Source organism: Mustela nigripes, chromosome 15 (assembly GCF_022355385.1).
Source record: "Mustela nigripes isolate SB6536 chromosome 15, MUSNIG.SB6536, whole genome shotgun sequence".
In the NCBI taxonomy this organism is placed as follows: Eukaryota; Metazoa; Chordata; class Mammalia; order Carnivora; family Mustelidae; genus Mustela; species Mustela nigripes.
The window spans coordinates 81,413,089-81,431,784 of record NC_081571.1 but is presented as its reverse complement, the minus strand read 5'-3'; the positions used below and the strand labels follow the sequence as shown (position 1 = coordinate 81,431,784).

Sequence of the window (18,696 nt, the reverse complement as noted above, 5' to 3'; positions counted from 1 at the left end):
CAGGGTGGGAACAGCGAAAGGTTCCATGGAAAGAAAGACTTCACGTCACGCAGTCTGGGGAAAGCTTGTCCATCTGCAGTCACATAAGCACGCCTAAAGATTAAACACGCGCTGGCAATTCTACCACGCGGCCCTTGATCTTTCTTCTGCTTCTCAAACACCCGCCTACCATGTTCATCCAGATAGGTCAGCAGGATGAAGCTGGATTCCGTCCCCTCTACGGCGTAATCCAACGGGATATTTCCATTGACATCCTGGAGAAGGACGTCGGCTCCAGCCTGTGAGTGAAGAAGAACAAACAGAACGTGACGTATGCTGTTAGCAGAGGAAGCCGATCAAAACTCTCACTTCTAGGTTAGGCGGGACACAGGCGCGGGAAGTCTGTGGCAGATACGACCCTGGAGAATCGCAGGAAACCGTGATTACATTGCAAGAAAAGTACAGCAGTTACCTTGTGAGAAACTCCAATAAGGCTAAAACTGTTCAACTGACCTTTGCAAAGGCCTAAGTCCCGACTACTTCCCCCGCCCCCTCGCGCTAAACCCCGATTTCCAGCCCATGACCACGAAGCCAAACCCACCCGGTCATTTGCCTTGTTTCTACACAGCAGAAACCCCCTGTGCCTGCACAGAGTCTCCGTGGAGGTCTTTCCTATGAACTTCAACCCATCTTCCCCAGACGATGGCCTAAGCCCCTCGAGGCCCTTGCTCTCTGTGGAAAGTCATCTGAGAGCTTTTCTCCCCTACCATGTTTTAATAAAGGCTTGGACTAATGGCTTCTGGCTGTTTGTCTTTTTCTTTCTTTCTTTCTTTTTTTTTTCCTCCTTCCAGAAACTATTTTCTGAAAAAAGCACCATCTGTAGATATCAGTGGATAGAGTGTATTAAATATGGCCGTGACAGTTCGTTCAGCTCCAAAGCAGGCTTCGTCAGGCGCCTCGGAGGATGCCTGTCCCCCCACCCCCACCCCCGCCACCCATCCCAGCTGAAATACAATGACAGATGTACTTGCCCTTTGAAAAAAATGTGCTCACGTAAATCTTTAATGAGCGCCATAAAATTTACCAGGCCTGCTTTGCATCTTTTCTTCAAGGGCATGGAGTGACCACGTCCCCACGGACCAAGGCTCCCCGTTCACCTCACAAGTCACGGAACTCAGGTCAGGGAAATGAAAGTCTTCCCCTGTTCCCTGGACCAAATACAATTCTGTGCTGTGATGTTACTGAAGTTCACATACTCTCCGAGTTCCTAACGTGACATGAAAAGGTGTGTGACATTCATAATCTTATACACCAAAATGGGGGATTTTTCGCCTTCTGTTATTTGAGACCTGTATTAAAAAAAACAGCTTTTCTATACCTTACCGAGTCCACACAATGTTTGCAAAGGACTGCTCTAAGTATCCTGTGAAGACAAAGTCGATTCAAGTGGCAAAACCATGTCTATCTTGCTGTCTTGCCTGCAGGGAACTATGCATTCACCTCCCCACCCAGAGGCAACCACATTCTACTTTCTGTAATCATATCAAGCTACTCCTGTATTTGAACACAGTAAGTTCTGTAATGCAGGTTTTCACTTGGCTAAGACCACAGCTTAGTCCCTGTTACTGTCCCTGCCTACTACTGTGCCTGGCCCATGGTAGACACTAAAAAAGGTTTACTGGGGGGGGGGGGGGGGGAGGCAAAAGTGAACTTAGACTAATTATTAAAAATTAAGGCAGAAAACTCTAATTTTCATCATTTTGAACTAAATTTCCTGACCCTTATTTTATGGGTTCTTGAATAAAACTACAAAATCACTACGTGCATTTGTGCATTTCCTGCCTTTGCTGTTTCGGGAGGACATTTGTGACCCTCCCGTCTCTCCCGCTGCTTCTTCCTCCCTCCCTTCTTGCTTCCCTCTCTCCGTCTCCCTCTTCCGTCTCTCCCTCCTTCTCCCCCTCTTCTTTCTTCCACCACTGGGCAGGGTGACAGTGCCCCACGTGCAGGGGGTCCTGGTGCTGGGCCCCCTCCCCCCTGACCATCTGGTCTTGGGAAGGGGCTGCAGACAGGCTGAGCGATGTGCAGTAAGAACACTGGTCCCCTGGGTCCCCTGAGAAGCTGTGTATCTGGAATTGCATACCTAGTAAAGAAAACAAAAATGGAAAAAACCACCATTGATAAGGTTCGCGACTGGTTGTCATTCTTAGCATGACCGGCTCGAGCATTAATATGCACTGTTAGTTGTTAATGGATCCCACTGGAACTGAGGGGCTGAGGGCTTGCAGAGCAAGACTTCTCCTCAAAATGTCAGAGATCTGCCTCAAGACCGTCAGGATGGTCTGATTTCCAGCGTACAGAAAGGAAAAGGCCCATGGGGTTGGGAATCAGTAACATTTATTACACATTGTGCCAGTACTTGTTTGTTTAAATACTTTGAGCCACCCAGTAAGATGAATTTTCTCCGTTTTGCAAAGTGAGAGCCAATAAGTCATTTGCTAAAAATACCCCCTTCACACTGTCCCTCCTTAATATGGAATTGGAAAAATTATAAAAGTATATATGTTCTAAAATATCTTTCCCTTCCAGACTTGATATTCTTAAATACTTCCTTAAAAAAAAAATTCTTATTACATTTCAAATTTCATTCCACGGATGCTAAGAGTCCACTAAACGGTCTCTCAGCACCAAATATCAAAACCAGGAAGGGGCTCCTGAACTGGGCCACATATTAATTACAGCGTTTCCGTGGATACGGGGCTCACTATTTTCAGTACAGAATGTGGGCGCCGACAGCAAACACAAACTTCCATCTCCCCGTGTGCCGGTGCGTGCCTTTCACAGCGCACCCCGCGGTTTCATGCCAGGGCAAGAGAAGCAGGACAAGGCCAGGGCTGTAGGCGAGACTTTCCAACACAGGACACAGATGTCCAAGGTTGTACCTACTCTGTGATACAAGAACATCTGTCTAAGCCATCACGACGTGCTTTCCGAAGCTCAAGCAATCTTTTAAAATAACTGGATGCTGTACTTTATCAAAACAGATGGTTAGGAACTGGCTAAAAACTGTAAAAAGATAGCCAGAGTGAGGAGAGAGGGTAGGCACACATTCTTTCTCATTTATATCCAGGGCCCGGGAACACCCCGGGCCCTGGGAAGCATGTGTGTGAACGCAGACATGCGTTAGTGTGTGTGCACGGGGGCACGCGTTTGTGTGTGTGCAAAGCCTCTTCCTCGTTCTCCTTTCCCACGCCTGATCACCGGGTGGTCCGATTTCTTATACTGACTGTCCTCACTGTCCTTTGTGTTCCTCAAAGAATGCTCACGTTAAGAAAAACTTGCGTTGGTGAGAACAGCTCAGCCAGAACATTATTCTTGTGCCGTGCAGACCGTGAGGCATGCCCTTCAGTTTGGCCTCAAGACAATCAATCACATCGTGATGGATATTCATGAGGGAAATGAAAGTATTCGATGTTCTCTATGCAAAATCCCGCTCCTCAAATACTTCCTTCAGCTGAGGACTGGACGGTTCCTACAGGAAGCCCTGGGCACATTTTCTCTAAGGAAGGCCACCCAACCTCCAGCCTGTCCTAACTTATTATGGTCCTTGGTATTGGAAATGGAACTCAAACATACCACTCCCCCACCTGCCAGATAGGAATCTTATTTACTGCCCATCCGATGACATATGAACCCATAAGGGCACCTTTCCTGTAAATAAACACTGTATCGGTTGCTTTAAGTTACAGTTTAATGTCAGTGAAAATACTCACCACGTCTTTCACTCAGTAATAATTCTCTAACACATTAATACAGGAATTTTAATGAGAGGCACATGGTGGCATCTTAATAAGCAAATGCACTTGTTATAGACTAACATTTTCTGGTAACTCTATTTTGATGCAGTTTCACGTTTAGTCAAATCTGCGAGAACAGCACAAAGAGGCCCCGTGTACCTGCTAGGGGTTGAATGGCATCCCTCCTGCCTCCCCACCTGCAGGAACACTGAAACCGTGATCCCTAGTAGCCGTGAAGGTGACTTACTTGGAAACGGGATGGGTGCAGACATAACTAGCTGAGTTAAGATGAGGAGCCCCGGGGACACACGCCCAGAGGGAAGGTGGCCACGTGAAGACAGAGGCAGAGATGGGGACCACACGGCCAACGGCCGAGGAACACCAGGTGGCCCCAAGAGCTTGACCAGTAAGGTAGGAGCCTCTCCTAGAAGCTACAGAGGGGGCACGGCCTTGCTGACACCTTGCTCAGACTCCTGGCCTCCAGAACTATGAGACCGTAAATTTCTGTTGCTTTAAGCCTTTAATTTGTGGTATTTTATTGTAGCAACCTTAGGAAACTTATACTCTGCCCTTTACCCAAATTCACCAATTTATACTTTCCCCTTATTTTTGCACTCACTCTCTGTTTTTCCTGAGTCTCTCTTTTTAAAGATCGATTTATTTACGTGAGAGAGAGAGGGAGAGGGAGCACATGCAGGCACAAGAACAGGGGGAGGGGCAGAGGGAGCGAGAGAATCCCACGTAGACTCTGAACCGCGCCCGGAGCCTGATGAGGGGCTCGATCCTACAGCCTTGAGATCACGAACCAAAACCAAGAGCCAGAAGCATAACTGCCTGAGCCACCCAGGTGCCCCTCCTGAATCTCTTGAAAGTGAATCACAGGTACCACCTCCCTTTACTCCTAATATTTGAGTACGTATTTCACAAGAATAATGGTAATTCTTCTGCATAAAAGTTATTGCATCACAACATTCAGCATTCCTAAACACTACTATAGAAACCAGCATGCACGTGCAAATGTCCTTAATTCTTCCAAGCGTATTACTGAAAGCCATCTCCCCAGCTCAGGAGGTAACCCACGGGTCCCCCAGTGCATGGACTTGTCCTTTCTTTTTCATCCTCTCCAATTTGGAACAGGCCTTGTCTTTTCATTTAGAACAATATTTTATTTAATTTTTTGAGAGAGAGAGAGAGAATAAGAGCAAGGGAGCATGAAAGGGGAGAGTCAGAGGGAGAAGAAGACTCCCTGAAGAGCAGGGAGCCTGATACGGGACTCGCTCCTGGGACTCTAGGATAATGACCCGCCCGAGCTGAAGGCAGTTGCTTACCCCACTGAGCCACCCGGACACCCAGCCCTTTTCTTTTCAAGGCCTTCTTCACATGGCCTTACAAGAAGGTTTTCGGCAGGCAAATCACAGAGGAGGCAGCACGTTTGTCCCATCGTACCCCATCCGACGGGTGTGTGATGTCCCTTGGTCCCGTCACTGAAGACGTTAACCTTGGTCGCTGGCAGAGCTGAGGTTAGCCAGGTTTCTGCACTGCGGAACCACAGCTAGGAACCCATGAGTGCACGCTGATATCAACAAACACATGAATACCCAAACAGAGGGGAGACGAAAAGCCTCCTCCTTACAACAGAATCCCAACGCACACATGCAGGACGCGTGACAAGGTTAGAACCTGGCATTCGCTCCAGTCATAATCGATTCAGATGAAAATCACCAAGGGAGGTTAACACTATGTTCCTGGGTGCCGGAAAGGCGGAAGTTTGAAGGAAACTTTGATGAGGAATAGAATATTTACACAGTCCTCAAATATCCTGCCACAAAATATTCCACTTAAATATAAAAATGTTGGCGTCTAACATGATAGGGAAAATAGAAAATTCTGGGAGCGGATGTTTCGTGCTTTTGAATTGCAGATGGTTTCCCTTCTTTCTGTAGAAAATTTTGCATTATGTGCTAGCAGGAAAAAAACGAGGTTGTCCCAAATGAATGTATAATGCACGGGCAATTATTTTGGTTCGGAACGCATGCTGATAGCATGCTGCAAGCTTTTAGTTTAAGGATATATGGGAACTGCACTGTGGGATCAGAGGGACAAGGCTTCAGGTGTCCACGTCCTCTGGACCCCAACCTGTTAAAGATTATCTCCAGATTTTTTAAATTCACTTGAGCAAAAATAGAGTGTTTGGGAAGCACGACAATATTCACTTCTGAATTCTTCATGGCATCTCATATTAAGTAAACAATAAAAGTTGCTATCCTACAAGAAATGCACATATTTTGATGAGAAGAAGAAATCTGCATGGGGCTTCTGAGTTAGACATCCATGAAAGTTTAATTGTGTGTTTCCAGTATCTTACATTCATTGAGGAGGTAAGTTAGACCAGGCTGTTCAGAGATAGAAAGTGGGACATCAGAACTCAGGGAGCTGCAAAACACGGACATGACCGTCAAGGGTGTTTGACTTAGAGCTTGCAGAAAGCAGGAAAGGGGGAGGGAAGTTCTCCTGGCACAACGTAACGAGGCTTGGCATCAGAGACGCCGTGCCAAGTGTCGGGTTGCTGTTTACCGGTGTCATGACCAAGAGCAACACACCTAATTCAGCCCCTTAGTTTGCAAACTACAACCAACTATTACTAGTTAATGGAGACGCCAGTTCTCCTCAGTCTAAGCCCAGCACAGTGCCAATGTACAGTAGGCACTCAGTGAACTACAGCTCTCCTAATAAAAGCAATCAGCAAGGAAAGAATACCTTATTAAATGTGGTCTTTGTAAAGATGAGCATGAGCTATGCTACAGCATAAATCACCCATCCTCCCCTGCACACAGGTGTTAGCTGGGTCCTGAATTCAAGTTCCAAAAAGCATGGGCAGAAGGAAACAGCAAGAGAGAAGTTCAGCCCAAGCTCCTTGAAGGCTGAGGTGGTGTATTTGGTTTTGTTGCTTCCATTCTTCCCCTCACTCTTACTGGACAACGTATTTGACAAAGCCAGCAATGAGGAAGCAAAATGATTTCAGTCAAAGGTGAGAAATACTTGTAAAATGTCACGCCCCCAAAAAAAAAAAAAAATGTCATGCCCAGAATATACAGGTCCAGCGATGTTAAAAGTTTCAAGTGCAGCATCTAATGCAAACCAGAAAAAAAAATATCTGAATGCTCTCTACTCTGCTATTGACAAAATGCACTGTGCTCTGAGATGTATGAGGGACTCTTTGTAAGTCTGTTCCTTAAAGAGAACCCACATGCAACAAAACACTTTTATGAAAGATTAAATAGAAAGGTACAGGTACTTCTGGAAGAGATCTCCCAAAAATCTATTCAATCCATTTATTTCCCGGTAATTTACTACTTGGCTTTTGAATGTGTGTCTTCCAGCCAGTGACCCAGGGAAACTGTGCAGACCCTCCACTGCTGCTTACAACCAATTATTTGAGAATGAAAACAAAACTTTCTAGCAACCCTGTCGTCTTCAAGGACAAACTCCAAAGAACCACAAAAGCTTCAAATAAATCAGAACAAAGACAGCAAACTCCTTTTATACAAAGACAAGCAAAACGCCTAAGACTCCCCCAAAAATGAAACCTAAAATCACTGAACAAAAAGAATAATAGGTTCTGACCCACAGGGCCACCAAATGCCATCAGGAAAGACAGAGGCTCATGTTCTGAGAACTACCTATTCTCTGTACCCTGTATCACTTTTCACTTATTGCCGTTGAATTGTGATTGGCAGAAATGCTATTTTTTTTTAAAGATTTTATGTATTTATTTTGACAGAGAGAAATCACAAGTAGATGGAGAGGCAGGCAGAGAGAGAGAGGGAAGCAGGTTTCCTGCTGAGCAGAAAGCCCGATGCGGGACTCGATCCCAGGACCCTGAGATCATGACCTGAGCTGAAGGCAGCGGCTTAACCCACTGAGCCACCTAGGCGCCCAAAGGAACAGGTTAAGAAACTGTTAAACCTTAAAACCTGGAGACACTGAATTGCCACCTCTTTCCCCAAGGCTCTACTGAGACATTCCAGTTGAAAGCCCTATGGCCATCAGGAAGGGAGGGTGTCAGGTAGGGTATGCACCAGCAGATACCTGTAAGAGTGAATTAATTACTCCTGATGAGCACCAGTGAATGGTGCTGAGAGGGAAGAAACCATCTTCCTGCCACAGTCCGTCTCTCTTGTACTTGAGTCAGAACACCCACAGGATTCCTGAGTTCCCATCTGCCCACAATCATGGAAACTCAGGGAACAGAGGCAGAAGATCCATTCATCCCTGGTCTCAAGCTGAGACGTTCCCGTGGGTTTGCACGGTTGGAGCATCAGAGGGAAAACTAAAAGCATGCAACTTCCCTCCTGCTTCTGCACTGTTAGCAGATAATGTAGGAAGCGATACCACAAGGGAATCCTTTCATTCATTAAGAACTATGCATTAAGCCCCTTATTATAATTAAAATGTACTTTGAGATTAATGATTATGAAGTTTTCTGGTAATAAAAGTTTTAAAACCTGTAGGACCACCATTTAAATTTTATAACAGTTGAAATTACATTGGAGGAGATTTTTACAGCTCAGTCTGTAAACATCCGAGGTCAGTAATTACTACTTTGGGAGCATGTAAATATTTACTGGCGGCCCTGCTGCCATGCAAAGTAACAAACCATGTCAAGAAAACAAAATATGTCAGAAAGAAAGGATAATCGGAGAATTCCAAGTGAACAGGTGTGGATAGCACTTACAGACATACTAAAGAAGCCCGGACGTGTTTCTACAAGGGACCAGAGTTTCATGGGTGCATAGCAGGGGGCAGATGTGGGTTCGTGGGACCACAGCCTCAATCCTTATCTTCCAGACCAAAGATGAAAAGTCAACGTGTAGGGACATAAACATAGTTAATTTAACATGAGAGAGATATAAAAACCAGAGAGCCATCTAGAAGAGTCCAAAGGGATTGTATCCGGGAAGAAAAATGTGCAGGGAAGGCCAGAGCTAATCTGACAAGTCTTCCAACAAGTCCTGTAGAATGATCTGGCTTTCTAGATATGGGTTTGCATGACAGATACAAACCAGAAGTGAAAACAATGGCATACAGGAAATAATTTATGTCATGAAACGTGTATTGCCAGGATCATGAAATCATGTAATAACAGTGTCAAGAGCATAGAAAAAGTAATGAAAATTTGTATAAGATGTCTAAAATAGGAGAACACTTAACTAAGGCCATCTGTATGATCCAACTAACTAAAGCATGTCATAGAAGAAACTTGTAAGACCTGGAGATGTACAGCATGTGTATATAAAAAGATGGACACATTATTAAACCACTGCCAACACGGCCAACCTTCCAAATTTAAAACGATGGTGGACACGTTTTGTGTTACACTGGGGTGACCACCCAGCATCCACCTTTTTTCCCTCTTTGAGACTGAACAATGCTGTCTAGCATGTGGCAGCTCTTAACAGGCACACGGTCAAAGCCCTAACAGACACTCGAAGTACCATTTCTCTATTAACTACTAAACTAATACAAATAACATTTCTCTATTAAATACCAAAGTAAATACATGAAGCAGTTCTACATAATAGAATGGCACTCGATGCCATGAGTGTCACACAAGGTAGAACTTGCACAATCACAAAAACAGAATGCTGGGTATGTGTTCCAGATTACCACCAAAATACTTCTGGGTTTCGTTTCTCGTCTCTTCTCTTCTTTTCTTTTTTTAAGACTTTATTTATTTATTTGCCAGAGAGAGAGAGGACAAGCCATGGAGCACTGGAGGTAGGACTCGATCCCCTGGCATCATGACCTGGGCTGAAGGCAGACACAACCGACTGAGCCACCCAGGCACCCCACTTCTAACTGGCATGAATACACAAATTGGTGCTTTTAAGAATCTCTCTTTCCTTTAGTGACTGCCTTAAACTCCTGGACAGGAGGAACACTAGCGAAGGTCAACTATCAGAGGTCTTTTATTCTGGTATCTCTTTCTCAGTACAACACTCACCTTATTTTATTATTTCCTGTGTCTCCCCGCCCAGCGCCATGACTCCTTCACAGCCGTAACTTCCAGCTGACACATGATCCTTTCTAGTCCAGGAGGTTCATACGTGTCGTCTGTGTTGGAGTCAGCTGCCTCCCCCTTTAGTAACTCCCCTACACTTTCCCCAACTAACCAGTCTGACCCATAGGTAGGGATATCTCCACGCCCCTATCCAGCAGGAAGACGTTACAGAAGATGGGACCGTCCACCTTCGACAGCCTTAAAGATTTATGGGTCACAATTGTTTAGGAGGGAAATGATGAGGGAGCAGAAGGTGAGCTGAGGACAAAGCACAAGAGGACACCCTACAATACCCCCCTAAGCCCCCCACCCCAGTGTGGAATATGCGTGACTTTCCTCGTGGAAGTTCCCAATTGTCTTAATGTTAGGGCCTTACTCAGTAAGGGACGGGTGGGGCTAGGTAGGGAGAGAGAGGTAGGGGCCAAGGGATCAGGGGCTTGCAAAATTCAAAAACCAGAGAAAAGGTAACAAACCAGACCACTGGTCCTGGGTGTCAGACACCCGGGTCCTGTAATAGCTGCTTCCCACCAAGAGAATTACCTGACGCTATGAAGGGAGTAAGCCACTGACGGCTTCATCACGAGTCCTTGCTCTATGGTGATATCAGTAGAGGTGTCACACGGATTTAAGTTCCCCGGTTAGCTGTCTGTAAAAGACCACCCCTAAAAGCCATCAGTGGCAACCTTGCTGGGACCCCTCTTGAGAGCTTTTTCTGTACCTTCATCTAATGGAAAGATCCCTTTAATGAGGAACAGAAGCCAAGCTTAGGACAAAGCAGAAGCTGACACCCCACAACCCCCCACCCCCACCATGAGATATAAGTGATGTTCCTCCTGCACTCTGAGTTGCTCTAAAGCTAAGGATAGGAAAAACAAGTAATTAACTCATAGAGATCACAATCCTGCCAGACAGGCGTCTCCCTCATGTATAAATGTCTTAGCAATCTATAAGAACAAAGCATTTCCATCAATAACCAACTAGCTTCCAGAAGGAAATGCAGATACAATTAAGTGTTTTTTTAACTCTCCCCTCCCCCAGACAGATGCGGAATGCAGTGCTCCTCCAGGAGGCTCCCAACTATCTGGTAAAGCCTTGGTCGAGGGAAAACAACTTGAACTTGAGGATGGCAAGGCCGCAGGAATCCTGTGAGTCTTCTTTAACATAAGAAAATCCCTTTGAAACCTTCACTTTTCCTTACCTCCCCCAACTCCCAAGTGTATAATGAGCCGCCCCTCCTGACCCCGGGGCAGCAGCTCTTTCTGCCCAGGGGTCCTGTCCCCGTGCTTTAATAAACCACCAGTTTGCAGCAAACACGTCCCAAGAATTCCTTTGGCCTCAAACCCTGAAGTCTCCACTCACTCTCCTTTGTTCTCGAGACTCACTCTCCGACTCTGTGAGACAAGAACTTCGCTCTCTGACACCATTTTGTTGCCAAAACCTGGGAACACTTCCTCCAAAGGGTGAGTAAAAGGGGACTCTTCTTTTCCTTCCTGAGAGATGTCCCTCTTAGACCAACTCTTCTCATAAGCAGTACAACCAGGCACCTGTTGGCCACTTAAAGACAAAGAGCTCGGCCACGGTCTGAAGCCTCCAGCGACAGGCTTCTGGAGAAAGCTGTGGTCAATCCCCCATTCCTCAAAGGAAGGAAATGCTGGCCTAACCCTCCCCAGTTCTCCTTTCTATTCATTGGCTTTTCTTCAAAGACTTTCCCCAGCATTGTTCCTAGAGGGAAAAACAACCTGAACTTGACAATAGCAAGGCCTCCAGACCTTCTAGGTCCTCATTAGCATATGAAGGTTCTTTTGAAAGCCTCCCTCTCCCCTACCTCCCCAGCTCTCAGAAACCCCCTGCAGCAGCTCTTTCTTCCCAAAGGTCCTGTCCCAATGCTTTAATAAAACCACTATTTTGCACAAAAAAAAAAGACCAAAAACCCACTAGTTTGCACCAAAAAAAAAAGGCTACCAATACATACACACAGCATCAGATAAATTCTGTATAAATTCTAAAATGTGGGGAAGAAGAAAGACAGATTACAAAACACATCAAAACATATTCACTGCTTATCTCCATGTAATCGAATTATTAGTGATTATTAATTTTCTTCTTTTCCTTTATTTTCTTTCAATTTTCTTTCTACAATAAATGTGTGATATTTATACTGAGAAAAATAGTTTTCAGAATAAACAATGAACAAAACTATGAAAGGAGGTGAAAACACAGGACCATTCTCTTGGGTTCACGGAAAGTTTCGAAGACTCTGAAGTCGAAGGTGAGGAAGGAAACTGAGACAAGCCGGCGACTGTCTGGAGAGCGAGCCTGAATGACTCTTGAATCAATGAACGGCCACCACATAAATAACAGTCAACCCTCCAATTAAAAGATACAATTTCGTAAGCAAGCATACTGAATAAGTGTTTCCGAGAAAAAGCTAAGACAAGAAATCATGGGTTCCACGTTAGTACAGAGCCCTCTGTGGTTAGGGTAAATGGAACATAATTTCAAGGTATTGGGCAAGTCGCTTCCATTACATGTCCTGCTGAGCTGCACGTTTGCCTTCGTATTATGGTTTTGTGTGAACCACACAATATTCGTTCACTAAGACCTGCATGAAGGAGCCAGCGTCTTCCCACCGCATTGATTACTCATGCAATTTTTCTCCAATACCAGTCAGGGCACTCCACTTTCTCAAAAAGCATAGTTTGGGGGCGCCTGAGTGGCTCACTGGGCTAAGTGTCTGACTCTTGGTTTCGGCTCAGGTCAGGATCTCACGGGTCCTGAGGTCCAGCTCCAGCCCGGTCGGGCTTGGTGCTCAGCAGGGTGTCTGCGTGAAGAGCCTTTCCTCTGCCCCTCCACCCGCTCCTGGACATGCTCTCTCAAATAAACAAATAAATCTTTAGAAAAAAAAATCATATTTTGTTCATCTGAACACCCCATACTTTGTTCTGAGAAAATACAATCTTTTCCAAGACTATTGGCCAGCACACTGGGAATACAGCGGATATTCTCAGTCCCGACACACCTTGCGCCAGTGGACTCCATGTGTGATTTATCTCTGATGCCTCATAGTATCAGCTCCTCTTTTTTTTCTTCTTTTTTTTTTTATTCTAGAATATTCTATTATAGTTGTACTGTTCCACACCACACCACACATAAGGAGGGGAGACCTCACAGGGTTTATGGTTCCTTGCATTTGAGCTAGGGATGCCGTCGGCAACCTTCCTCGCCTGTCCGTTTCCTCGTTGGAATGACCAGCTTCTCGGGTTAATTTCAGGTCCCCCCTCCACAAGGAAATGCTGCCGGCACGTTTCCCTGGACTTCACAACAGTACCCGTTTCTGGTTTGCCTTCCAAATCTGGCTTCTCTTTTCCAGTCTTCTCTGCAGATTCCTGTTTCTCTAACAGTCCTCTAATTGGCATACTTCAGACCCTCTTTTAAATGTTTCTTTTTTTGGACTTCACATTTTGACAGGCTGATCTGATTTACTCCAGGGCTTCTGTTCCCGTGGGTGCAAATAAGATTCTCTCTCTCTCTCTCTTTCTCTCTCTCTCCACTTCCAGAACCAACTGCCTCCTGGATTTCTCCATGTACATCTTCCATGGATCCTGACCTTGACACGTTCGACCGGGAAGGCATGGCCGTCCCACAGAAAAGTATTTCTCCACCAGTGTTTGCACCATCCCTTCCAATTTCCCAAATACAGAAGTCTTGGAGTCACGTTTAAATTCTCTCTCCTTCTTTAACATTAAAAACAAAAACAAAAAACAAAAACCACAAAACCCCAACATTATTGTTGATTTCACCTTCAACATATATCATCGATATTTCCTTCACTCTCATCACTATACCCTACACCCATAGCGGCTTAACCAGCATTTCCAGTGATCTGCTCTGCCTTCAGTGAGGAGCCCTTAGTCTTAGTCCATGTGTGCCCAGAGCCCTGAGGACAAAGTTCTATTTTTCCCATTACAGCCATCACCCGAAGCTGAGATTTGACACATGGCATGCATAAAATCATTGATGTAAATATGTTAATGATTATACACTAAGAAACAAATTAGCATTTATGCTCACCTTTTACTTTCTCTCCTACACCAGAGTATCAATGGTTATGGCCAAAGAGGCTGTTTTTCTTGTTGCTCATGTATCCTCAGGAGCAAGCATAGCCCTGGGCACAGAGCAGATTCTCAATAAAAAATGTACTTGATGAACGAATGGACAGGTGAATTCACATCGTAAGTTAACCAGAGATATTTTTGAATATAGTGTTTCCATTTTCATCCTGAGTTAGAAAGGAAGAATGATAGCTTACAGCTTATTGAAGATGGCTTTCTTGTTCTAAAATAGTCATTCGAGTTTACACTCATTCAGAGAATAGTTCCTGTGAGAAGCAGGTAAGTCTGACGGCTGGAGGAAAAGGTGACATGCATCTGGATTCAAGGGCCACAGAGCAGATCTGCCAACAGTGTTCTGCAAGGTAGAGAGGGGGCTTCTTCTCTGCACCCAGCCCCAGACCATTGTTACGCCTGCGGTGGTTTTAAGAACCTCTTTTGATGAGGGACAGGGTCCCTGTCAAACTCTGAAATCCCATAATTCTGTTCCAGCTGCTGAGGTCTCTCTTTGCTTTTTAATAACTGCCGTGCTCAGAGGAGGACGAAGAAGTGGTAGAAGAACTCTAAGGCAAAGAATCTACCTTCGAGGTGTTTACAATTTAAGGAGTCCGGTTAAATGTACCAAATAATCCCAACAGCATCAAAGCGCAAGGAAGATGGAAGATACAGAGAGGCGGCAGAGATGGGGATGGATGTGAGCTCTGGAAGCAGACCAGCTCCCAGTGAGCCCCTGCCGGGCAGTGTGACTGGCTGCAAACCCAGGCAGTGACATCACTGAGACCGAGGGTCACCTCACTTGCAGGTGAGACGGAACTGGAGATGGGCAGGAGGGGGACGCGGGATGCGATCGATGGACACCGGCTGCTCCACACAACTGGTAAGTCACTGACCTCTACGTCTGAACCCGCCGAGGTGCGAATATGCTGGCTAACTGAATTTAAAAAAGAAACAGCGAAGTCTCAAAATATGCCATTGTTGAGATTTTCTCATCATCCGTGACCTTCCAATGAACTCTCCCCGATCTCCAGCGTTCTGCCCTCCAGTGTCTACGCTGCCAACTAAACTCCATTCAAAGGAGTCACAGAGAGGGGAGACCCTGGATCCTGGGGGGGGCGACTCCCCGGGGGGGGCAGAGTCTCCTTCTCTCCTCCTGCCACCCTGAAAAGCCTCTTCAGCTTTTACCTGCATTTCACAGCCCAGTCTTGTAAGAGAGATTTTCTAAACTGTCTGGGGTCCCTGGTGACTCTCTGTTCCTCTTAGAACCCCACACTGGCTGAGAGCACCGTGAAGGCCCCGTAAGCTAGAAGGATCTGAGTGAGATGGAGACCCTAGGATCCAAGGGCTCTGCTCTGGGCCCTGCTGAGATAAATGATTCAGTTCCAGGCAAGGCCTGTAAAAGCCTCCTCAGGATGCCCCTGGCCTGGGGATGCCCAAACCCTTTCCTAGGGTCACCCCTGTATTTGCCACTTTCATGATTTGAGAATGGAGGCGGGCGGTAAGAGCATCCCCATGGCTGAGGGCAGCAGGACAGGCAAGCGGCAGGACCAACAATGCAATTCTAGAACCCACGTTGGCCGAGAACCAGCGAGAAAGGAAAGCAGCACGTGCCGCTGGACCTACTTCGCCGGCCCCGAAGAGGAAGCCCTGTACTGCACAACGCCCAGCTGTCCCAGCTGGCCTGCCTTGTCCTTCCTGCTAGAGTCACCTTCTTCCTGTCCCCAGCCGTGGCGTCATGCACATGCCACCATCAAATGCCTCTCTTGCTTCTATCAAGAAATTAAACTTTCAGATTCAGTCCATTCCACTTCCTCTAGGCAAACTGAAAATACGGCATGGTAACTGATTTTCTACTGACATCATTTTGGCTCGATCTTTTTTTTTTTTTTTTTTAATCTACTTCCTCAAGCCAAAAAAGTCGTCTTATCTTTCACTACATACATTCTTTACTCCCATCTCGCCTCCATCTCATTTCTGGTTTTCAGAGATTCTAACCCAAAGTTTTTACTACTGCAAGTCTTCAATTACTACGAGAAGGGTTGGCCAGATGGTTCCCGTACCAGGTTTTCCTGTATTGGCTACATGCCCCCGGGGGGTCAGAAGGAGCTAAGCTCAAATGTATCTTACCTTGTCGTGTCTTTCACAGGACACTCCCTCAACTTCCTCCCCAGTTCCCAGGGCACACGGATCACTGCGTTTCTCCTGAGTCCCAAATGGCCAGTGACTTGATCAACAGCGCGAGGTAACAGGTGCCCACCAGACAAAATGGCAAAAATACGCGAGCGGTCGTAGACACGGGGAGACAAGGTGTGTGTTCCGTGACACTGTCATTTCTGCCTCATCTACACAAATACCACTAATGGCTATTCATACTTCAATCCTGAAATTCTGCTGTATTATCTGAAAATTATAGAATTCTTAAACTAGGAGCGCCTGGGTGGCTCAGTGGGTTAAAGCCTCTGCCTTCGGCTCAGGTAATGATCCCAGGGTCCTGGGATCAACCCCCGTATCGGGCTCTCTGCTCAGCGGGAGCCTGCTTCCCCCTCTCTCTCTGCCTGCCTCTCTGCCTACTTGTGATTTCTGTCTGTCAAGAAAAATAAATAAAATCTTAAAAAAAAAAAAGAATTCTTAAACTAAAAATCTTCAGAAGGCTGAGATGTTATTTATTTATTTTCTTAAAACAGACTCAATCATTAAGAGAACAGAGCCTACAAAACCCGTCGAAGAGTGACTTCCATTTGGCAAGTCCTGGCTCAAACTTTCTGAATTGAATTATAATATACACATAGAAGTATAGATCTCATAAAATCATCACTGACTATGAAAAAAATTAAAGTATAAGTTACCTAACATCACATTTTTATTAATACTAAAATACCCAGATCGGGTTGCTGTAGCAGATATAATACTGAAAAAGAAATAAGGTCGTCAAGAGTCAGGAAGGACAGCACAGATCTCACGTTACAGCAGTGGCCAGAGATACGCACCGTTCGGGGTCTTATGAATCACCGCAAAGTAAGGGAGTAGCCTGCACTATCCTGGTTAATAATGTACTTTTCTAAACATAGTTTAAAGATTGTATGTTTCTTTGTATTTGACTGTGAAGGAATTTCTGATTTTGTGGAGCTTTATTTAGTAATAAACACTGCACCCAAGTCCCCGGGATGAGTTCTGAATTAAGTAAAAAATACTCTGTCACCACATGGAACAGCTAGTGTGACCGGCAAGTCTGCTCTTCCAATGGCCGAGTCCAAGAGGGAGTCCTAATGACTGGAGGCAAAAGACCAGCATCTCTCCATCTGCTCATGCTAGTGAAGTGACTTGATCCTTTTCTCTTCCCCTTTGCTAAAGAGACTCTACACCTGCCCTTTCTCCTCTCATCAAGGAGTCTGTACACAAGCTGCTCAAGGTTCTGCGATGTTCTGTCCTCCCCCTCCGCCTGATGGACACACTTGGCGCCCGCTTCAGATGTCGGCTTGATGACCAGCTGCAGGGGGGCGTCTTCCCAACCCCTCTGTCTAGCACATGCCCTTGTCTGCCACACCAGGGACTGGGTTAAGCTCGTCCCTCTTCTCCCGCTGTAGCCTACATTCGATAGGGACCGTCTCACAGATAACAGAGTCATTATTTCCCGCCATTCAGGATACTACCCATGTAGAGGCTAATCGCTCTTTCGCTGGGATTCCACAATAGCCACTCAGCCAGGGAAGACCTAGAACACCATCTACAACTCACCATCCTGAACCATAAGCCTTAAGCCTTATGCGGGTCCTTCCATCAGTATCATGAATTGACTTTCTGCCTGCGCCACTAGTCCCAACTGGCTTGTCCCAGGTTCCAGGCAGAATCCTCCTGCTCTGAGCTCCACATTTGACTGACGGACTGACTCTTGCGTTTAAAATAGTCAGCTCTGTCTACACGGAAACGAGGCTCCGTCCATCTCTTTCTCCCTTCTCATTACATCTTCTCACCCGCGCCATGTTATCTCTCACGTCCGTGGCCTTCACCTCCACTGACAGCCTCCAACACAGCAGTCCCTTTCCTGGTCTCTTCTTCCACAGTCCTGCACCCAGCCCGGTGCCCTCGACACATACGGCCTGGTCCAGACTGAAAGTCAGTCGTACTGTTTAAAAACTCCCACGCTGTGCTACCCATGAAGAGGCGATACTTCATCATTCCAAAGCTGTTCTTGAGCCCTACCAGTGAAGGCAAGGTCAGAGGAGGGAAGGAAGCTCAGTCAGTAAGCATGCCCAGGTGTCTCTGACCCGGCAGCAGGAGCCCCGGCCCCGTGTGAAGTGGCTGAGGGGCCACAATGGCCCAGCCTTTCTCAACAGGGGCTCTGGCTGTAACTGTTCCTTAGTTCCAAGGCCTGCTTTATTAGGAACATTCCAGAGGTATAGGCCAGTCATTTCATTTGAGAAACATCTTAGAGCAGAGCATCCCATCATAACTCCTTTGCTGCAACGCGGTCGGTAGTAGCTAGAAAACCTCTCAGCTGAGTGCATCTAGTTTAGAAAGACTCAGACGTCCACACGTCCACACAGACCCCCAGAGCTGTCTGTAGTTCAGCTCATTCCATCCCACTCCCGGAGGAAATGCAAATGACAGCCACGTTCCGCTATAAATAACCGCTCTCTTACACTACAGAACTACTCATGGCTGCTGCGTGTGAGAACTGGAAACAGCTAGAGTTACCCAAAAGTATCACAGCCTCTAAACTCTGGAACACTATGCAGCCGCTAAATATATGTTCCGA

General features: G+C 46.1%; 1 protein-coding gene across 5 annotated transcripts in view; it reads right to left on the bottom strand.

Moving 5' to 3' along the window:
• MYO16 (myosin XVI) overlaps positions 1–18,696 on the bottom strand; it is a 576,627-nt gene that overhangs the window by 352,959 nt on the left and 204,972 nt on the right. For all 5 annotated transcript variants that reach the window (XR_009400078.1, XM_059378159.1, XM_059378158.1 and 2 more), the window contains exon 5: positions 170–278. Coding sequence is in view for 4 of the 5 variants with exons in the window: in XM_059378159.1 (XP_059234142.1) it covers positions 170–278 (109 nt within the window). In the remaining variant the exon portion in view is untranslated. The remainder of the gene's footprint in view (positions 1–169; positions 279–18,696) is intronic.